Source organism: Podarcis erhardii (assembly GCF_964252035.2).
Source record: "Podarcis erhardii genome assembly, chromosome: 5".
NCBI lineage: Eukaryota > Metazoa > Chordata > Lepidosauria > Squamata > Lacertidae > Podarcis > Podarcis erhardii.
The window spans coordinates 71,632,338-71,655,908 of record NC_138509.1 but is presented as its reverse complement, the minus strand read 5'-3'; the positions used below and the strand labels follow the sequence as shown (position 1 = coordinate 71,655,908).

The following is a 23,571-nucleotide window of genomic DNA, read 5'->3' as shown; positions in this document are numbered from 1 at the left end:
AACATCTTTTTAAAAGCATCTTAAAAACAATACCAATGCAGCTAGGAGGAATAGAGCTTGTTCTAGCCGGTCAGAAATGATTGTTTCATCCTAAATTCTGCTTTGCAGGAAAATGAAATTATGCATCCTTTAATTGCCAAGCAATCAGGTGTACTTCACAGCTAGCGTCACAGGAAGAAGGAAGCACCTCTTAAACACTTCAAACTAAATGAAAATTACTTAACTAATAAGATGCAGGAGATTTTGCAGATCTGTTGCAGAATGGCAGATATTTATTCATAAAGAGAAAGGGATGGGGGGGGCACAGAGAGGTCCATGCAAACCTACCCTTTCAAATTACAATAAGTGTTTTCATGTCTCAGAAGTATTGAGCTGATCCAGTTTTCCTCTCCTGCGTTTCCATCATAACATGTATGGACTCTTGCGTTCTATCCATCTATGCTGTTATGCTCTTTATTTTGTGGTATTAGTGTGTGGTGAGAATTTAGTACCAGAAATGAGCTCACAGCCCTTTCATGCAGACATCCACTCTTAGTCTCTCCCTGCCCCCCAAGTATCTTCTGTTTAGCAACCTAGTTTAGAACATATATTCTTGTTGCAATGGTCTAGAAATCAGGAAGCACAATTATGGCAAATATACTTTGAATCACTCAGGAATCAGTTTGTAAACTGGGAAACAGAAACTTGTAGTTCTACTGTGTCACCCAGAGATTACACGGACTGAGCCTACAGTAAACTATGACCTACACTCTATTTGTCAGAAATTGCAGACAAACATAACTATGCATGAGTGACAGGTAGTACGTGAAAGGGTTAAGACCAGAAAGTTCTGTTCCTAGACTTAGCTTGTGCTGCTTCCTGTTCCTTACATTCTCTTTGCACCATATAATTGACCAAACTGCATGCGGCAAGCTATCTTTCTGTATTTTGTACCCAAGAGTATTTTACCTGTGTTCTCCTTCCTGCTGCATGGAACAATGCATGAATCAGAACTTTGGATTTAGTAAGTAAAACTTTTAAACTTACTTAAGAGGGTGTGGTCTGTTCATTGCTAGATGAGTAGAGAAAGGGGGGCAAGAGCATTAAAGCAGACAAAATGGGATATGCAAAAGGGTTTAAGAACCTATATTCCATGCTATACTGCTTGTTAACTCAGAGAGTTTTAAACTCTGCTAAGGTCTCTCTCTCGCTGGAGAGTATGCAAAGCCCAGTGTTTTTTGATTCTAGGTATTCAGCGAATACTTTTGTTAATTGCCCACACATGGATCAGATCTTTTCCCACCTCCACACTATTAACCACAACTTTAGGCAGCTTGCTCATACAACCCATTCCAGTGCTATTGTGCTGGGGGTGTCTAGTCTTTCCTCAGTTTCTTGGCCAGTTTTTCTGGTTTTTTCACTCATATCCACATAAAACATGGATTCCCCCAAATAATCATTGGAACTGTAGTTTATCAGTCACAGGGCTAGTGTCATGGGCCAGGAGTCAGCTTCACCTGTTGAAAAGCAGCCTGAAGGGGGAGAAGGCAGAGTGACTCCACCTGCAGCTGATCAACCTTCAGGTAGTCAGAGGAGAAGATGCTGATGAGAACCAGCTGGCTTCAGCCTTCTTAAGCAGAGCTTACAGTCAGATGCTGATAACAATGCTTGCAGTTCCTGGCTCCACTTTGCTGCTTCCTGCTCACCTTGACCCTTGACCCCATGATCATCAGATTCCCTGAGCCTTGGACCATTTGACCACATGGATTGTTGCTTGTCCAACCTTAGGGCTGGACCTGACTTTGGATGCTGACTTTGCCTCCAGGCAAGTATACCTCAGAGACTCTTCTAATTGGCTGGCCTCCCCTTCCACTGAGTTCTGCATGTGATTGCTCAGCAATAAGACTATGACAGCTACAAGTCCCAGCACCTTTAACAAACTACAGTTCCCAGAATTCTTTGGGGGAAGCCATGTGCTTAAAATGTGGGTCATCTGCAGTTGTGTTGAATGCCAAGGATGGCAAACCTACAGATTTATGCCAGCTCTTCTATTACATTAGCAAATAGATTGAAATTGAGTAGAAAAGTTAAGAGTAACATAGAAGCCCTAGTGGGCACTGTCAACAGAACCATTTTAACCAATCAGCTCCCCCTCCCCCACCACCTCCCTTAAGGGTCATATTCATATTTAAATCTGTCAAGCAAAAATTACCAAGCAGGACATATTGTCAGGAAATGGTTTAAGGGCTATCTGTCACCCGCTGTTGCTGAATTAAAATGAACAGAGTTCACTCATTTCACAGAGTGCATTGGCAACTCAAACACTTACAGATATTGGGATCGTAAGGAACTACCGGTAATTTATGCAGCAGAACTTTCACCAGAGGAGGTCAGAATGCACACATACTTCAGGACTACCCAAACCCAGGGATTTATTCTTGGGATACGGTATTTGTTTAATTCATAATTACAAAAGCAGGGGGTGTCAACATCTGCTGCTGCAAGTTGAATGTATTAACAGCTCAGCAGTGAGTGATTTTGCTTCTGAGGCTAATGCAGATGTTGCTTTGAAAACTCATGGCGCAGAGTGAAATAATTGTAGCAAGAGAGCAGGCTGACATGACAACCACAGCCACACGTATACAGCAAGATCAGTGGTATATTATTTGGGCAGTAATTATATTGGAAGAATGTGAATGCCCATCACACACACACCTGAAAAGATGGGGGTATGTAGAATCATAGAATCATAGAGTTGGAAGAGACCACAAGGGCCATCGAGTCCAACCCCCTGCCAAGCAGGAAACACCATCAGAGCACTCCTGACATATGGTTGTCAAGCCTCTGCTTAAAGACCTCCAAAGAAGGAGACTCCACCACACTCCTTGGCAGCAAATTCTACTGTTGAACAGCTCTTACTGTCAGGAAGTTCTTCCTAATGTTTAGGTGGAATCTTCTTTCTTGTAGTTTGGATCCATTGCTCCGTGTCCGCTTCTCTGGAGCAGCAGAAAACAACCTTTCTCCCTCCTCTATGTGACATCCTTTTATATATTTGAACATGGCTATCATATCCCCCCTTAACCTCCTCTTCTCCAGGCTAAACATGCCCAGCTCCCTTAGCCGTTCCTCATAAGGCATCGTTTCCAGGCCTTTGACCATTTTGGTTGCCCTCCTCTGGACACGTTAATTTTAATGAACAGAGTTCACTCATTTCACAGAGTGCATTGGTAACTCAAACACTTACAGAGATTGGGATCGTAAGGAACTAATTTATGCAGCAGAATTTTCACCAGAGGAGGTCAGAATGCACACATACTTCAGGACTACTCAAACCCAGGGATTTATTCTTGGGATATGGTATTTGTTTAATTCATAATTACAAAAGCAGGGGGTGTCAACATCTGCTGCTGCAAGTTGAATGTATTAACAGCTCAGCAGTGAGTGATTTTACTTCTGAGGCTAATGCAAAATGAGACTTTCAAATGTAATGTAAAATGAGAGTTTCAAAACGACAAGAGTGCTGCAGGGAGAACAAAGCTTCTGTAGTCAGCAGAAGTCAAGACAAATAGTGCACCATATACAATGGAATGCCTTTAAACAATCTGGGCTGCAATCCTGAGATCTCTGGGAAGTGATCCCATGGGACAACAGGATAGAGCATGGGTAGGCAAACTAAGGCCCGGGGGCCAGATCAGGCCCAATCGCCTTCTAAATCCAGCCCACGGACAGATGGAATCAGCGTGTTTTTACATGAGTAGAATGTGTGCTTTTATTTAAAATGCATCTCTGGGTTATTTATGGGGCGTGCCTGTGTTAGTTTCTGTTTGCCACTGTGCAGCTGCTTAGAGTCACAAGACTCTGTTTACATTCCAGAGACATTCCAGGCTGTTGGAAGTCTCACGGGAGACAGATGTGACGTTACTGGTTTCCTGTTCCTTTGTTTGTTTCAGTTGCTCTCTGCTCTCACAGAGAGAGGATGTGTTTTCTGTCTGTGTAGTAAGAAATAAAGCATATCGATGTAGCCATAAATCTCATCACTTCCGCGTGCTGCTTTGATTTTCTGCTGAATGGGGATGTGCCTGGAGCCTCATCAAAGGCTCAGGTCGTCAATCACGTTGGAGGGCAATTCCGGAAGATGAGCTTTATCACCTCGGTCGAACAGAGATTCTGACAGCCTGGTGTTTTTACATGAGTAGAATGTGTGCTTTTATTGAAAATGCATCTCTGGGTTATTTGTGGGCCATAGGAATTCATTCATCCCCCCCCCCCAATATAGTCCAGCCCCCCACAAGGTCTGAGGGACAGTGGACCGGCCCCCTGCTGAAAAAGTTTGCTGACCCCTGGGATAGAGCATATCTCCCCCTGTCAGGCAGAGCAGAAGATCTGCATTTTCCTTGCAGCCACAGAAGTGTCTACAGCAGGCCCGCCTCCACTGCCGACAGCACAGAAGACCAAAAGGAGGCATTCTGGGGTAGGACAGGGTTCCCCTGATGTCCACAGAATGGGTAGGGTGGTAGCTAGACCTGGAGCTGGTGTGCTTGTTTCCCCTCCTTTTGGGACACACACAAAAACCTTCTGCCCTGCTGCCATAAGCCTAGCATGGCTTTGGATTTGGTGCTTTCTTCAGTTCCTCTCTCCCACACTTTCAGATGACTCCACTCATCTTTCTTGTTACAGAATTCTATTCAGCATTCTATTCAGCAATCTTTTCATTGTGTTACCTGAGGTGAAACAAAGGAAGGGCCTTGATGCAGAAGGCAATTGTTGCAGTTCAGAGCACCAGGTTCTTGGCCATGATGGAAGCACAAAGGCTGTTCTCGGATACATTAATTTACTACTCTTTGTTCCAATATGTTCATACCCTGCTTTTCAACCCAGATGGGCTCTCAAATCAGCTTACAATTTAAATTCATATAGTGGTACACAATATCATTAAAGTGTTGATGCGATGACAGAGGTGTACCTAGGGTCCCTTTTTCACCCTTGGCTGTATTGGAACCCCACCCCACCCAATGGTGGGGGGGGGGAACCCACTTTACTGTAGTAGCCTCATTAGAAATTACATTTTACACAATGAAAAGCAATGACAAACCTAGACAGCATCTTAAAAAGCAGAGACATCACCTTGCCTACAAATGCCCATATAATTAAAGCTCTGGTCCATAACTTTTCCCAGTCAGCCATCATAATATTATGTCCAACATCTTGTGCCCATTTGATCATAACCGATTTAACCATTTCATCCTGTGTATTCCATTTCAACAGCAAGTTATACATTCTTGACAAATTCTTAGTTTTAGGATCTAACAATTCTGTTTCCAAATGAGAAAGGCAGCCCTGTATCGGGAAGTTTTTAATGCTTGATGCTTTATTATCTTTTTATATATGCTGTAAACTGCCCAGAATGGATGGGGGAACCCATCTGAGCCTCTTGGGCTTGCCGATCAGACGGTCAGCGGTACGAATCCCCGCTACCGGGTGAGCTCCCATTGCTCTATCCCAGCTCCTGCCAACCTAGCAGTTCAAAAGCACACCAGTGCAAGTAGATAAATAGGTACCACTGAGGCGGGAAGGTAAACTGCATGTCCATGCACTCTGGCTTCTGTCATAGTGTTCCATTGTGCCAGAAGTGGTTTAGTCATGCTGGCCACATGACCCAGAAAGCTGTCTCTGGACAAACGCCGGGTCCCTCGGCCTGAAAGCAAGATGAGGGCCGCAACCCCATAGTCACCTTAACCGTCCAGGGGTCCTTTACTTTCACCTTTACCTTAAATAATAAAATTATTATTATTATTATTATTAAACCTAACATATGCATTTGTTTAAACATTTGTTGGCTGGAGAACTGGGTAACTGCAAATTTTGAAAACTGGCTGTTTTTTCAGTTCTTTTGGAAAGTGTGGCTTTGGTAGATAAATCTTTAAATATGAACTGAATGTAATTTCTCTCCTATACCTGCTGGTGAGAAATAGTGATTTGGCCAAAAGTTCATGACATTTACTCAGTAATTCAAGGAGATACGGTTTTGTGAAATCATCCCTCCCCCACCCCCAAACTTTGTTTCTTCAAATAATTTCCTTTATTCTTCAGCACGTTTCCTTGGAAGTAAATCCCACTGAACACATAGGGCTTATTCTGTTTCATTTGTTAGTTTATTAAACTTAAATCCCGCCCTTTCTCCCAAAGCAGCCCAGGGTGGCGAATAGCAGGTGACAAGACAACAAAAACATTGTAATAACATCTGGGAAACTATTCCAATACAGGTGCAGACTGGGAAAGAGCTCTACTTAAAAGGCCCTAGACTTGTGAGACTACAGTACTAACCAAGTGAAAAGCTGAACATCCAGAATTTAAGTATCGTTACCAAGCTAAGAAAGGTAAAGGAAAGTTCAAAAAGTATAAAAATGTGTGTGCAGTTGCTAGTAAACAGAAAAAGTCTGAAGCTGCCAGGCACAAGTTTGCCTCAGACTGTAAGCAGTTTGTATACGATGCGTGGACTACCTCAAAATGGGGTAGGGTCTTATATTTATTCTATTATAAGTGAATAGCTTCGCTATGATACTTAAGATCCAGAGCAGCAGCTTAATCATGAAACGGACCTGCCACAGATCCAAAGCCAAAACAACTCAGGCAGCTACTGGGCGCTTTGCCAAGCAGACAGATGCTGAGGCTTTTGTTCCCACAATCTGGTGTCTGCCACTGAAGTCTAGAGGATAAATTTTCCAAAGCTCCATAACAATATAGCAGGAACGTCAGGACCTCAGGTTTAAATGTCAGCACTTTGGCTTTCCTTTTTATTTTTGGTGACTGATGCGTATGAAGGCGAGACTGTTTTATTGGAAAGAATGCGATTTGGACTACTAAAAAAGACGAAAACCAAGACTCTGCGAGCAGGACCTGTGTACAACAACATCCTGCAAACTTGTAATTCCAAGTAACTGTAATTCAGAACAGAGCAGAGCCATCATGACTAGCAGCCATCCTGACTAGTAGCCTTATCCTTCATGAATTTGCCCATTCCTCATTTAAAGCCATCCAAGTTGGTCACAATTGCTATATTTTATGGGAGTAAGCACCATTGTTTTATTATGTTCTTTCAAGTGGGATAGCTCAGTTGGTACAGCATGAGACTCTTAGGTGGAATCTACACACATAGAAAAAACGTTCTGAAATGCTTTATAAAAACCATTTGTAAAAAAAAAAAAAATGTTGAATTTTCCATAAGGCTTGCCATCGCCATCTAGTGTCACATTGTATATTGCGCTTAAAACAAAATTAAAATGTTTTATTTGCAGCTGTATAGCTGAGCCCCTAGGGACTCGGGTGGCGCTGTGGTCTAAACCACAAAGCCTCGGGCTTGCCAATCAGAAGGTCGGCGGTTTGAATCCCCGCAATGGGGTGAGCTACCGTCGTTCGGTCCCAGCTCCTGCTCACCTAGCAGTTTGAAAACACGTCAAGTGCAAGTAGATAAATAGGTACCACTCTGGCGGGAAGGTAAACGGCATTTCCATGCGCTGCTCTGGTTTGCCAAAAGCAGCTTAGTCATGCTGGCCACATGACCCGGAAGCTGTACGCCGGCTCGCTCGGCCAATAAAGTGAGATGAGTACCGCAACCCCAGAGTTGTCCACGACTGGACCTAATGGTCAGGGGTACCTTTACCTTTATAGCTGAGCCCTTAATCTCAGGGTTGTGGGTTTGAGCCCCACATTGGGTGAAAGATTCCTGCATTGCAGGAGATTGGACTAGATAATCCTTGTGGTCGCTTTTAACTCTAGAATTCAGTGATTCTGTGATTTTTTTTTCCAGCATTCAGCTTAATCGAATGGCTCTGAGTTCTGTTATTACGAGAAAAATTCCTCTCTATCTGTTTTCTTCAAAGAGAAAGGTGTGGGTTTCCCCCAAATAGTTCTTATTGCAATTAGATAACAACCATGAATTCACAATTTCAGACCAACAGCTGCAGCATGGGTAGACTATACACAACATTTTCTAGCCAGTACTTTATACAGCTGTGTTTGAATGTTAGTGCTGATTCATGGAAGGTTTCTTCAAAGAATGCTGGGAGTTGTAGTTTGTTAGTTATTTCAGCAATGGAACGGTGTCCCTGGGGAGGTGGTGGGCTCTCCATCCTTGGAGGTTTTGAAGTAGAGGTTGGATGGCCATCTGTCCTGGATGCCTTAGTTGAGATTCCTGCATTGCAGGGGGTTGGACTAAATGACCCTTGGGGTCCCTTCCAAATCTACAATTCTATGATTCTATGATTTTTCACATGTATGGCCCTCACTTGATGCTTCATCTGAACAAAACTGAACATATGAAAGACCTCAATGGTGGGGGGAAATACTGTATCTGATAAGACAAAGTAGTTTGAAATTCATGAATCGTAACTGATCAGCTAAGGCCACTTTCACTCATTAAAACTTCTTTCAGTGCTATGGCCATCAGAAAAATCCATATGTAAGCTTACCCTTATTTAAACAGAAAAATATGATTAAGGAATCTCCAGATAATTGCAGTAATCAATAGCAAACATCACAGGTGGATTGCTGTTGTTTTTGCCAAAAAGGTTGAACGGATTATTGTTATGACTTGGATGCATGCATGGAAAGCTACATCTTTTAATTGTCAAAAGGAATTATACATGAAACAAGTCAACTGAACTGAAATAGATTTTATTTCTTTATGAGACAGTGGTGATTGTACATGAGCAAAGTTTCCTAATGAATAGTCCAGCACATTCTCTCTCTCTCTCTCTCTCTCTCTCTCTCTCTCTCTCTCTCTCTCTCGTGTGTGTGTGTGTGTGTGTGTGTGTGTGTGTTGTTTTGTATTATAAAACCATTCATCGAATTAGCCACTAGAGGGAGGCAGGAATACATAAATTCACAAACAGTTCCAGAGCTGGTAAAGGAGGCTATTCACACGACAAAGATTTGTTCAGTTTGAAAATATTGTGAATAGCAATCAGAGGGGGAGATTAATTACTTTGGTGTATTGTACAGGGGAGAAGTGATATTTTGCATAAATGTTTTTTGATAAAAGATGCCTTGGTAAGTTTTTTTCAAGCCAATAAATATGCGAAAAGTTGAAGGTTCGATCTTTATGTCCCATAATTAGCAAACATAAAAATATAGAGAAACTAAAACATCTATCACACAAAGAGAGTCAATTAACTATTTTGCTCTTAAAGAATAAGGGTGTCAAGAGAGGAACATGGGAAGCTGCCTTAAACAGAATCAGATATCTAGCCCAATATTGTCAGTGCTGATTTGGCAGCATCTCTCCAGGGTTTCAGGATGGAATCTTTCTCAGTCCTTCGTAAAGAGGTGAGGGATTGAACTGGGTTCTTTTACAACGGAAATGATGTGCTCCACCACTGAGCAATTTGTTTTGCTTCATGGAGCCTTGTCAGCTGTGAAAACAAACGAATTTTCAAAAGCTTGTATCTTTGCTGCAACATATATGTTTGCCTGGGAAACTCTGTCTTGTACATTGGACTGGCACGGACTTTGAAAATATGTTACAGAGCAAGGGAACTGGCAATCAGGGTTATTTAAAACAAAATTAGATATCGCCCAGCATGGTTTGAAAACAGCCACAATAGATTTAAGTTGAATGTGTATGTGGTAGAACATCCTCAGCTGCATTCTGTGTTGTGGGTCTGCTCCATCTCCAGACCATACTCTTTATCATTTCATGTTCCAGCCCTTCCCTTCCCTTCATTGTTTCACACAGGAGATATTAGTGTCAGGGACACGAGCAGTTTATGGAGCTCCTCTTTCCCTCTCCTCTTTGGGCAATGGATGGCAAAAGAGATGTCCTGGAAGCCCTAACATTACTGGATTGAAATGTCCAAGCCGTTGATGCTTGTCAATATAGCCAAACAATTTGACTATGTACACTCTCTTGTTTACTCTGCATCTAATGCGTCCTGCCGCTGGTTTGAAAAGCGGTGCACACACAAATTAGCCGCAATCCATATCTATCCTCTTATCAAATACAGTGGTACCTCAGGTTACATACACTTCAGGTTACAGACTCCACTAACCCAGAAATAGTACCTCAGTTCTCAGGATGAGAACAGAAATTGTGCGACGGCAGCAGGAGGCCTCATTAGCTAAAGTGGTGCTTCAGGTTAAGAACAGTTTCAGGTTAAGAACAGACCTCCTGAATGAATTAAGTATGTAATCAGAGGTACTGTACTCCTTTTTGATGCATTTCCCACAAAAACAGCTTTGATCCACATTGAAGGGGGGGTGACCTAGCTGTATTTTAAGTTAGCAAGGAGCCTTAGGGTGGATCTACACATGGGGTGGGGATGGGGAGACGCTATAAATAAGTCAGGAAAAAAATGCTATTTAAAATATATTCCAAAAAATATTTTTCTCTCCAGCGCCATCTGGTGTTGCATGTTTATAACACATTCAAAGCACTGGGTTGTTTTTTTACTAATGTACCTGAGTCCTTAGTCTCTGCAATGTGGGGGTGAGGGAGGCAGTAGGTCAGCAGCAATCCCGCCCCCTCCGCAGCAACTGCTGCCTTAGGAACCTTTTAGTAAGGTCCAGTCATTACTTTGTGGCACGTAGCCTGGCAACTCTGATCATTTGAGTTAATCAGTCTGCAAATATTTCTAGTTCTTACAAAGGCACTGGGGTGAGTGGGAAGCTTCACCATTACAGTGGGAACGAGCTGGAGGTCTGGCACAAACAGCTGTTTATGCAAAGAGGGGTTATTTATAGATTAGAAAACAAATTAAGGAATCCGGAGGGATTTGGAAGGCATGATTGAATTGAATCGGAAGGAAATAGCTGATTATAAGATTCTAGTTTGTGAGAACAGGCTTAAAATGCATGGACATTGGTGTTGCTGAAAGATTGTTCTGCCTCTACTCTAAACCTTAGATAAACTGTATGTGACAGCAGAAGTTTTCTGTGTTTTCAGCACAGAAGTGTCCCAGTGACACAGAAGTATATCAACATCTTCTGCTATCCTCGTTGCTTTCCCTGTTCCCAAGTGGTTCTTGCCTAGCTGTGGTCATAGCTAGTTTACAGGAGAGAATTGGTTAGTGAGAGAAATTGCTGGAGGGGAGGCATGGGCAGAGTTCTTCACTTTCATCACCTCCAGAATGTCCCTTTTGGTTCTTAAAAACAAAACTTGCTCTCTTTATGTGACTGGTTCAGCTGCATGCTAAACACACTATTGGTAGTAGCTAATGTGTTGAAATTTTTATTTTTATTTTTTTATTTTGCCATTCTACATCAGTAACTGAGAAAATGAATTTTCATTGGAAATGATCTAAGGGGAGTTAAAATGTTGGTGAAATTCTCGTGAGTGAGGTGCTACACTTACTGTACTTTTGTGGTGGCGAAGAGGTGTCTATGAATGTCCTTTATTTAATCCTACAAATCATCTCACCAGTGGAATGCACTCTGTAGTCATCCCAGGTGCCAGCTATCCAGTTAAAGCCCAGGGGTGTTTCTGAGTGTATTTTCTTTCAACCTGCAAATCATCTCACCAGTGGTCTGCACTGAGCAGCCTCCCCGGGTGCCTGCTCCTCAATTAAAGCGCAGGGGAGGACAACAGGAGGCAACTCCTCCCATGCAGCTCTTTCAGACCTTTCCAAACAGGCAATTGGGGAGGCTGCAGAACACTGGAGAAATGCTTGATGGAAAGAAAAGCATACCACCTTTGGCCACCTTGCAGCAATAAGGTAAGCTCACAAATCTACACCCACAAAATCCCCAGTGCTATGAAAATGTGGCAGAAAAAGATAATTTTGTGGAATTATTAGATAGGGCTGTGATAAAATCTATTTGTGGCCAGTGAGGTGGTTCACTAAGCAAACCCACCAGCAGCCACAGTATGACAACAGATCAGGGAAGGAGAGTTTTTTTGCCTGTACTGGGGAGGTGCTGGTGGAAGCACTGCAGAATGCATATTTCTTTTAGCTGCTCATCCAGGACTCATGGAGGTTTCCATGCAATTGCCAACCCTGGAAGATCAGAAATTGTGCAGGATGCCTCCATGAGTACAGGAGGTCCCCTGATTCAGAAGTTTGCTCTCCACTTTTTCAATATGATGGGGAAAGTGATGGGGTCGGTGGAGAAGTTCAATGTGCTTGTCCTTGTTCATGAGTTAGTTTTACACATGACTGGAACATCTGGTAAAGGCTTTAGAAGGCTTCCAACTAAGTCATTGCATGGGTGTGCCAACTTCCGTGACTTTAAGGGAATTTCTCCTCCCTCTCCTCCCTTCCTCCATATACTCCCCAGATCTGCTCTTGAGGTTCCCCAAACCCTCTAGAAAAGATGGGGTCAGTGAGAGGGGGTTAAATAGGGGAGGGGAATATCAGTGCTTATGGAACTTGTTCTGCTTCCAAAGTGATTATGTTAGATACAGCCCTGTCTCTTCACATGATTGTCATTGAAGGAATGCCTGCTATCTTTTGAAGTGCATGATCCTGCTTTGGTTGTTGCAGCACAAACCTCAGGGGAACAACTTGGATGCAAAAAAATCAAAGTTTAATTAATCCCAATGGACCATTTTTTCTGTAGCTGTATTTTTTTTATAGCTACATCCACGTTTCTCAGAAAGGGCTGTAGCTCAGTGGTACACCAACTGCTGAAAGTCTCAGGTATCTCCTGGTAGGGCTGGGAATATTGCCTGCCTGAAACCCTGGAGATCTACTGTCAGTCAATGTAGATGGACTAATGGTCTGACTTGGTGTACTGCATTTTGAATGGCCGTATTTATAATTTCTTATTAATGCACCAAGGAGCTCTATCACATGCTGTGTTTGTTAAGTGTAGAACTGTTTGCTCCTGCAGGCAATACTATGGCACCTTCTTGTGTTTTTAGATTTCCATCTCATAATTCTCTCCTGCCTGTCAAAATAATATAAAATAACTGGGGAGTGGGGAGAAGGGCAACCCTCCAATGGATAAGTCTATTCATCTGAGAACAACTCATTTGCTGGCATTATTAAAATACCTGTAGGTGCCCCGCATCTTTATTCTGGATCATATCACATCTACCAAAGGCTTAAGGATCTCATGTGTGATGCAAAGGAGCAGTTTCTGATTTTGCTACCCTGTGTAATCCACTCGCTCTGTCTGCCTCATTAATTTGCTTCATGCGAGCCAGCAAGCAGAGTTTGACCTCAAGCTGACTCTCAGTGCAAAGTGGTTAAAAGGTTGGTTATAAAGCATAAATGTTCGTGGTAAAGAATAAAGAGGGGAAAGTGGCTCCTTAATGTTTGCACGTATTTTCCTGTTTCAAGAAGAATCAATATCCTTCCATTTTTGGAATAACCCCAAGCCACAGATTGCTGTATGCAAACCACAACTGGTTTTGCCAAAGCAATACAGATATTAGCTCTGATAATTTATATTGGTCCAGGGACATAATAGACCCAAGATGAATGAATCAATTTTCTTTCTGCCTGCCTGTCTGTCTTCAGATTTTTAAACCTCACATGTGTTACAAAAGCTTGTGTCCTCTATGAATAATGGGCAGTACTTAAATTCTTCCCATAGAAGCAAGCATGTTTTTGTTTGTGAAAAGAATGCTGAATTTAAGTTAATATATGCATAAGGAGAATGTCTGTAATTACATGTGGTCTTAAATACCAATGAATATTATTTTAAAGGAGCTCTTCCTTAGATCTGATGAAATAAAGGATTTTGAAGAATCCAAGACTATTTTTTGAAAAACCTAAGACTATTCTTTTTTCATATAGTTGCTATTAAGGGCTTTCTCCCCTTTTCTTTTATACATATGTTTGAAACAGATTTTTAGTCAGGAAATAGCACACAGTTTACTTATCGAACCTTTACTATTAGCTGTGGCAAGTACAACAGAGTTCTAGAGAGAATTACCGTATTTTTCCATCTATAAGATGCCCCCCCATATATAAGACACCCCCTATTTGGGGAGATTCCAATTTAAGAAAAGAGGGGAGATCTATCTGCGTATAGGCCACACACAAATTTTGGACATTATTTTTTAGGGGAAAAACCTACTCTTATACATGGAAAAATATGGTATATGGTATAGGAAGGTGACTTTGGAAAAATATATATCTTACAGACATTTTCTGCATACATTCTTAACATGTAGTTCAGGCCCCAAATATATGTGGCATGCACTTGCATGCATCTTTCCCCTGCATTAAAAAGCAGGTTCAAAATGCTGTCAATCTGAGAAGAATGACAGGAAGAATAAAGAGGACACTACTTCACCCTTTCCCCATATTACCTTCCCCATATCCACTGTGAGCAGAGTAGTGGGTCAGAGGAAAAATTCAGGATAATAATGACTGAAAGGAAGAAAATTGTTCCCTCCCTACCTCCCTGCCCACCACTTCCACTCATACACTTAAGGCTATTTTTGTTTTGTTTGTTTGTTAAACTTCCCAGTACTCACCATACTCCATAAATCTTTTCATCCATAAAACATTTCATTCTAATGCTGTGTGAAGTTTCAGTCTCGGTCAAACTGACAAGTTTCACATCTCCCACACACAAGCTGAACTGCAAACATTCTGAAACATCTATATTCCCTGAACAGTTGGAGTATTTGTGAACATTCCATGCAATTGCATCATCTCAGCCAATCCGTGTCAGAGGCATTGCACACACAATACAACAAAACTCATCTGGCCATGTATAAAACATCAATCTCCTCCTCCCTGGCCCATTGCCTAAATTTGAAACAGCCTTTTCCCAGGCCAGGGCAGAACAACAAATCCAGTATATGATCTGTCTCATCTGTTGGATCTGGGAAAGCAATATGGTTGTCATAGCAGCTATGAAGTCCTGAACACACCTTTCAAATGTCCCTTTTGCCTAGATTTTTAAGTCCCAAAATGCAATTATGTTGTACTCAATACGAGATAAAGCCAGAAACTATCTCTGAGGTGGCTGGTCTGTGAAAGAATAATAATTCTATGCTAGATTCTCAACATGAGCTACAGACAGTGGAAGCTGATGGTGGTCTGCTGCAGGAAAGCAGGAACATATTGTTCAATTGCTTCAATCTGAAAGAAGTGAGAACAGCATTACCCAGCAAGAAACATATTGAAAAGGCAGATCGCAGATGGTATAATCTGGAACATCACAAACCAACATGTTGTTTGTGTTCTGTCTATACCACACAGTGATGCATAACCTTAGAGTGATAATTCTAATATTAAAACCATCCAGAACAATCTTTCAAGAGAAAGAAAGAAAAGAGAGGAAAAAAACCCATTGGTGGTTCTAGAAGGAACAGTTATTTGAATTGCTCCTAGGAAACGAAGCTTAAGCAGAATTTTATTTTTTCATCATCGTTACTTAGGAGGAGTATTTTGCAGTTCAGCTTTTCATGAAAAGGATCCCATCAACTCCTACAAAAAATATGTGTCATGGAAAGGAGGAGGAAAGTATTTCCAAAAAGAAAAAGGGTGATATGTTTCCTATCAATGTTTGCCGTTACTTTGAGCTAGAAATGGTGATTTTTCTAGTGTTCAAAGCAAGTCTAAACATGGGTCATCATCGCCTTAAAGATAACTAAACTTATCTAGGAAGAGATGTATACTGAAGTCTGTATATGCTGTGCATCCCATAAAGGAAAAAGCAGCGTAGGAATAGGCTCTGGTTCAGGCATAGGCCAACTCTGGCCCTCCAGATGTTTGGGACTACAATTCCCATCACCCCTGATCACTGGTCCTGTTAGCTAGGGATGATGGGAATTGTAGTCCCAAACATCTGGAGGGCCAGAGTTGGCCTATGCCTGCTCTAAAAAGGTAAAGGTAAAGGACCTCTGGCAGTTAAGTCCAGTCACAGCCTGCTCTAGTTGATGACAAAACAAGAACTAAGAGCAATTCCTGACAAGCAACCCCTGTTTCATAACAAAACAAATGATGACAACAAAAATAAGTTAAAGATGTGTGGTAAAGAGGGCAAAGTTCAGTTTCTTTACATTCCCATCTTGAATGATCTGTTTTTGACTAACAAAACAAGATGGGAATGTAGAGCAACTGAACTTCCCCCATGTACTTTTGTAATGAAATCAAACTGTTTCGACTTTGTGACTAACTGGAAAACTGTCAACTTCATTCCCAAAATGGTAAAATCATTCATTTGGATGAACTCCTCCAGCTGCCAAACCAACACTTTTGTAACACCCACAGACAGGGCAAGAAGGGACTAGCCGCCTCTTGTTTTTCCTACCAGCATGTAGTCATCACAATCTGTAGCCATTTGACAGACAAATCCTCCAGAAATTTGTCAATACCCATTTTAAACCGAACACAATTTGATTCAAATTATCTTATTGGTACACCACAAACTAGTTGTTGTTGTTGTTTAGTTGTTTAGTCGTGTCCGACTCTTCGTGACCTCACACACTAGTGGGATAGACTAATACAGTGGCACCTCGGGTTACATACGCTCCAGGTTACAGACTCCGCTAACCCAGAAATACTACCTCGGGTTAAGAACTTTGCTTCAGGATGAGAACAGAAATCGCATGGTGGCAGTGGGAGGCCCCATTAGATAAAGTGGTGCTTCAGGTTAAGAACAGTTTCAGGTTAAGAATGGACCTCTGGAACGAATTAAGTACTTAACCTGAGGTACCACAGTATGGGCATAGGTATGCAGGCAACTTCCGTTTTGCACGAGTTCAAAGAACGTATGGCTGTGCATGCACAGGATGGTTTTGGACCCAGAAATGTGAAAGGGGTGGAATGGGGCCAGCTTATTCATGCTCTGCCATCACACACGGCAACCTAGAACATAACCCCTGCACAATACAGGGGTTGCCTGTTCTAACATAGTTACTATCCCATTTGGTGTGTGGATTCCAACAATTATTATTATTTTTTGCCTTGTGTCGGAGTCACTTGATAGTATCAGTGCCTGTAAATACTGGTCAACTATCACATTTTCAGTCTGCATGTAAGAAATATACTCCTAAAGTTCTGGTCCTTGTATCTGGGAGAAATGTCAAGGAACACATATTAACATCTCAATGGCAATGGCTTTTCCTTCACATGTACATACTACCCTGATTCCACCACATTCACTAGATAATCCAAGCAACATAGGGTGCAGCCTCAGAGAGCCCTGAGGCTCACTGCTCTGTGCCCAGACACTGCCTTTTAAAATTAATGCAAACTAAGCTAGGATAGCTGGAGAGAGTCCCTGCAATAAGCTGACGCTGATTTTAAATTTCAAAGCCTTGGCATTCAATAACATAGCCCTTGGGCAACTAAACCTGTGTTTTCCATCTCTTGACTTTCCTAAGTGCCCAAAGCAGAAGAGATTATGCATTCATGTTCTAGCTTCAGACAGGCACCTTGCTGTCATTCAAGCAGAGGTGGGTGTGACAAACAAGGCAGCCACAATGGCACACATTCCTTTCTTTCCTGAATATATATATATATATATATATATATATATATATATATATATATTCCTCAACCTATATAAAAATTCCAGTTAAGTGAGAGAAGAGAATGCCACCCAAAAATCTCATTTCTGCCTTTAGTTTCCTTGGTTATGAATTGAGCGCACAAGCACTAGTGGAATAAGTTGCTGTTTCCTCTCTTCTAGATGGATGCATGCCATTGATGAAATGGAAGAAAAGGACAGATGTTTGCTGCTGCTGCTGCAGAATTTGTTCCATGCTGCCACCAGATTTCAGGTTTGGATTACCTTTTCATAAATATGAGATATATGAAGAGGGTTCGCTCAACATGGTTGTAAAAATGACCAGAAAACCACAGAAATTTAACTAAAACGATGTGACATGCCTTCCTGGACGTGCTATTTATATTTTTATTCAAAATTATACCACTTTACCAAATACCCTGGACAGAAATTCATTTGGAGGGTGGCAGAAGAAAATATTTAAGTTCATATGTTACCAGTTGTGGTGTGGTAACACTCATTCTGCTCCACTCATGATTGAAGGAAGTGATCATGGGGTGGTGTTGCTGTTAAGTCTCAAGACAAGATTACCAGCTTCCAGAGTGGGAAGTAACCATGCTGTCAACTCTGCCCATGATACCCACTTCCTAAAATGTTTTTTGAACTGTGTAAAAGCAGCCACACTGCAGTGTGGGTAACACAGGATCTGAGCCTTTTTTGCAGCCATTGTTTGTAGAACCGGATGTCTGGCAGAATCACTTATCTGCATTAAGTGTGTGAGGATCATTGCATCACTGTATCTGATGATGCTGACCTAGGAGTAATAATAATATAATAATAGTTTATTATTTATACCTAGCCCATCCTATGAGGGCCGGTGGCTTGATTAATGCCTTCTGTCCCCGTATGGGACAGCTGCATATTCCTGCATTGCAGGGGGTTGGGGTTTGGACTAGATGACTACTTTTAGAAGACATCTGAAGGCAGCCCTGTATCCAGAAGTTTTTAAAGTTTGACATTTTATTGTGTTTTCATGTTTTGTTGGAACCTTCCCAGAGTGGCTGGGGAAACCTGACCAGATGGGCGGGGTATAAATAATAAAATGATGATCCTTAGCAGGGCTGGATTTAGGTTTGATAAGCCCTAAATTACTGAAGGTAATGGGGCCCTTTATATGTCCAGCTGTCCTTTGTCAACAACAAATTGTTGCTGTTTTTTGTGTTGAATATATGCTATATGGTAAGTTGTGGACTTAATATGTATCTAAAGCCATTTGCACACAACAAAATACATATTTTATCTAAGTAATTGTTGAAAAGTCCATGCAGAATGTAGGCACCCTATATATAGAAATGAGCAAACCAGTGATATTTTAGGGAGCAGGCTAGCAGACGGGGCCCATTACTTACATCATAGGAGCCTACACAACACAAACACTGTTGCTATTTGTAGGTGTGTTGTTGTTTTTTTGTTTTTTATCTTATATTTTGGAAATGTACATCCAGGGTTTTTTTTCCCCTTTAATTTTTTGGGGGCCCCCAAGGGAGTGGGGCCTTAAGCTATAGCTTGTTTAGCTTATATGCAAATCCGACACTGATCCTCAGGGTCTTTACCAACCGTACAGTTCTGGAACGCAGGGGTGCCAACTTGAATTAGATAGGGGGGGGCAAGTAAGCTCCGCCCCTCATAATTGAACACAAGATGCAACCTGTGCACACAGCATCTGAACGGCAGTGCCCATCAACTTGGCAGTGCCCATCAACTTCAATATTTTGATGGGGGTATAGCTGTCAACTTTTCCCTTTTCTTGCGAGGAATCCTATTCGGAATACGGGAATTTCCCTTTAAAAAGGGAAACGTTGGCAGCTGGGGGGGGAGGGGAGGGCGCTACGAAGGGACCTCGGCCCCTCGGAGTTGGCTCCTATGCCAGCATGTGGGTTATTTCACAGGTAGCAAGGCAGCCCTGCGGAGTGTGGGGCCTCCCTCCTGCTTATTCTAGGGGGCATTTGCCCCCGAGGCCCCCGCTGTTTCCAGTAGGAGCCCTGACAGCCTCGGCCTGTTGCGGGGAGCGGCGAGGAGGCGCTGACTAGACCCCGCTCAGGCCAAGGCAGCCGTGTGTGTGTGTGTGAGAGAGAGAGAGGGGGGGGGCGTCGCTGGGCAGCTGGCGGGGAAGCTTTCCCGCCGGTCGTTCTGCAGAGTTGCCAACTGGGGCGCCTCCGTCTCCGCTCCGATGCCTCGCCTCGCGACGCTCCCCCCCCCCTCAAAAAAAGGAGAAAAGCGCCGCAGAGGTGAATGGGGGGGGGGGAGCGCGCGTGTCCCGCCTTCGAGCTGCCGAGGGGGAAAAGCGAGAAGAAGCAAGCAAGCAAGCAAGCCCCGAGTTCCGCTTCCTGAACGCGGCTGAGAGGCGGGAGTGCTGCCAGTCTGCGCCGCCACCGCCGCCGGACTTTTCCTGCCAGCCGCTCTGACCCTCTCATGGCTGTGGAGAAAACGCGGAGATTCACCCGGAGCCTGCTGCGACCCAGCTTGGCGTCCGAGCACCGCCAGAGCGCAGCCGCCGCCGTCGCCAGCGTCGCCTGCCGCTGCCGGCTCCAGCTGAGGGTGAGTTCAGTTCGCCTCTTCTGGAGAGCGCGGGAAAGGCGCGAAGAAGCGTCCTCCCGTCTCCCCCTCCGGGCGCCGCCAATGAACTCGCGCTGTCCCATCTCGCGCGCTGGCATCCCTTGGCAGGGCGCGCGTACCATGTGGCTTGGAGGGGGGGGGCGTGGAAGCAGCGGCGCAAAGTGGGGGAGACGGAGGGAGCCCTAGCGCCTCCTGTGGCTCGCGGGGAGTCCCGGCGTTTATTGTCGCGACGAGGCGCGTCTGTCTTGGCTCGGAAGGCCGTTGTTTCGTTGTGTCCCCTTCAATAGTATTGAGACTTGGCCATGTGTATAGCGCTGTCGAGCGTTCAGAGCGCCTCCCGTTCGTTCTTTCAAACTTCTAAGCAAACTTTAATCTGGGATAGCTCAGCCGTAGAGCATGATACTCTCAAGGTCGTGGGTTCGAGTCCCATGGGTGGTGGGGGGGGGGGGAAAGATTCCTGCATTGCAGGGGTTGGACTAGATGTCCTTTTGGACCCCTCCCAACTTTACAATTCTATGATTCTATAAGGGAAATCGGTATTTTCCCACCCACCCCTTTCATATTGGAGATGGGAACAGGGGAGAAACGCAGGGCTGAAGCTTTCAGACTTGAGGTTAGCCGAAAAAGTGGCACGCAACAGCGTCCGATGCATGTCTATTGGGGTTTGATGCTGGGATTTTACTCTCAGGGAGATGCGGCTGGGATTGCAGCCTTCCTTCCTAAATTCCCCCCAGAAGAAAGATTCAAAGCAAGGGCTTCCTGCTCGAGCAGCTCTCTTGCTGAGTAATACTATGCATGTGTGATCAGAAGCAAATCTGCACCCTTAGGCATGGTGTTACAGAAGCTCTTTAATTAATAAGATTGTGGCAAAGGTCTTTCATACGGCATGTTCTGGTGTGTTGCATAGGACCAGCATTCGAAACTCCCAGCGTTTTGGGATTTCTGAGCTCTGGGCGCAGTACTGCCCATAAGATTTCAGACTGAAACTGCCACTGCTGGAAGGATAGGAGGACGTTTTTCTGCCTCCCCACTTCCAGCCACTCGTAGAGACTGGAGATCCTCATAAGAATATTAGTGGGGTGGGCGGGGGAAGTGTGGCTTTGTTTTTTGCAGTCTTAAGATGAGGACTAGACCATGTGAAAAATGAACATAAGATTCATTCATTTTCAGCTTTGTATTTTATTATTAAAAAAAGCGAGCCTAGACACTCCATTGTGGTGCCCATAACCTAGGTTTAAGGTGCCATTTAGCTCCTAGCTTTCACATCTCAGAAACACTGCATAAGGCACACTTGGCAAATCCACACCATGATCAACTCCCGCTCGGAAACCAATGTCCCCACTGTGGAAGGACATGTGGTTCCAGAATTGTTAAAACTGTGTTTAAGGAAGACAATCTTACTCAGCTACGAGTGACCACCAAAGAAGAAAGAAGAAGATATGACATCTGTCTCTTTGTGGCTATCTATGCCTATGTTGTTCCTGCTGGACATGGGTGCTTTCAAATAGTAACAACTTCCTGCTGGGTTAGTTTGTTGCAGCTAAAACAGCCAAAGAGGCCTGTAGCTGCTTAAAGCATAACAAAATATATTGTGATACATAATAAATTTATGCCATTAGCATCCCTATACCAGAGTCCAATTTATCATGAAGTGGACTAGTCCATGAAACTGTATTTCATTATGAATTTGTTTGCAGGTTTCTTTATTGTTATTACTTTCTAACAGAGATCCCATCCAGCTACCCCTGTTGCACAGAAAGTGTCATGACCTCCATTGTAAGGAGGGTCCCATTGTTTTTACAGGGTTTGGGGGGTTGTTACCCACCTGAAAAATCACATAGTTTAATATAGACCACTGAGCTATTGATTCTGACTGTAACACTTGGGGAAAGATCTGATGTGTCCTTGGTCTGCAGTGAACAAACATTGCCAAATTATTTCCTGTAATTTTTATGGACATGCGGCATACAGGAACATTGGTGCAAACTCTGTGTCTCTTGCATAAGAAGTGGGTGGATGAAGATGTTCCATTCATAAACTGCCTTCATTATGAGTTCATCATCGATTGGCAATGTTTCCCCATGAAAAAATGATGTCTTAACCAGGGACAATTTTGAATGACCAAGCTGCCATGCAACTATGGCAAAAACCTACCTGTTTATTGCCATCTATGGCAAGTATGTATACATTATTATTCAGCATAAGAATACCCTGCCCTTAACAACAGTTTTTGCTTTACATGTGTGCAAAAAGCATAACTGGTTTTTCTGATACTGGCTGTTAGAACCATTGGGAGGATTTCAATGTAGTTTTAAGAAGATAGTTCCATTTCAGCATACCAGATGGAACAATCTCCCCTCTCCTTCTTCCCCATGCACTATTCTAGGAGTTCCTCTGAAAGCCACCACCCACCCACCCCAGCCAATGTGAGAGGCAAATCAGGAGAATAGAGGGGTGAAAAATACCTTATATTGCTTCTGCTGCCACGCCTCATTCATTTATTGTGACAGGAACAAAGTTAAACCTTTAGAATCAACATTGCTCCTCTCCTCTACTCCAGACATGAGAAGGCATTTGGAAGCTTTTGCTTCTGCTTCTGATTAAATACAATTCAGTATTGCTTTCAGATCTAAACAGCGGTAAATCATAATGATGGGGTGTGGAAACAAGACAGCTTCATAATCCATAATTTGAAGTTGGCTTGTTGCAAGCAAACTCTAGTTCAGATTAACCTCTCCCCCCACCCCCTTCCCCCCCCTTTTTTGCATTCAGTTCACGAGCAGCTATGGTTAATCACAAGTGAAAGCTTCCAAATTCCATTCTGCAGCTGTGCCAAGGGAGAAGAAAATGTGGGAAATATATGAGCCTGAGGCTTCACTAAGCTAATTCTTGTCATGATAAACCATGGTTGATTGTGACATCCAAAGACAGTGTCAGTGTGGGCTCGAAACTGCATAATTTTTATTGTTAAGAATCTTAAGTTACTGTTGGCTAGAGTACCACAGATCTGGAAAATGCTATATATTTCTTGGCTATTCACTCGGCCAAGGATTGTAGCCATGTGTGAACTTACAGAAGGAATTCCATCACCAAGTTCATTTTTATGCTGCACAGCAACAGATTTCTGGCAAAAGAGTTTCCAGCAGCAGTCATTTGGCAGTGATAAATACACCTTGAGTTAGTAACATAAATTACTTAGGTTTGATACATCAGAGTTATACAATGTATGTATTTGTATGTAACATTAAGCTAAACCGTGACTTAGTGTAAATGAGTAAACATGCAGGTTGCTGGAGTGAAGAGCTAAGACAGGGGTCAGCAAACTTTTTTCAGCAGGGGGGTGGTCCACTGTCCCTCAGACCTTGTGGGAGGCCAGACTATATTTTGGGAAAAAATTATGAACGAGTTCCTATGCCCCACAAATAACCCAGAGATGCATTTTAAATAAAAAGACACATTCTACTCATGTAAAAACACACTGATTCCATGACCATCCATGGCTCGATTTAGAAGGCGATTGGGCTGGATCTGGCCCCCGGGCCTTAGTTTGCCTACCCATGAGCTAAG

At 43.1% G+C, this 23,571-nt stretch overlaps 1 protein-coding gene across 3 annotated transcripts in view; it reads left to right on the top strand.

The window, feature by feature from the left end:
- Positions 1–23,571, top strand: part of DOCK10 (dedicator of cytokinesis 10) — a 206,601-nt gene that overhangs the window by 8,234 nt on the left and 174,796 nt on the right. For 2 of the 3 annotated variants that reach the window (XM_081861462.1, XM_081861461.1), the window contains exon 1: positions 19,761–19,986. In XM_081861462.1, coding sequence (XP_081717588.1) covers positions 19,861–19,986 — 126 coding nt within the window. In that variant the 5' untranslated portion in view covers positions 19,761–19,860. Of the gene's footprint in view, positions 1–17,571; positions 17,663–19,760; positions 19,987–23,571 lie in introns of those variants that run through there. The other variant, XM_081861455.1, reaches the window with a different exon arrangement.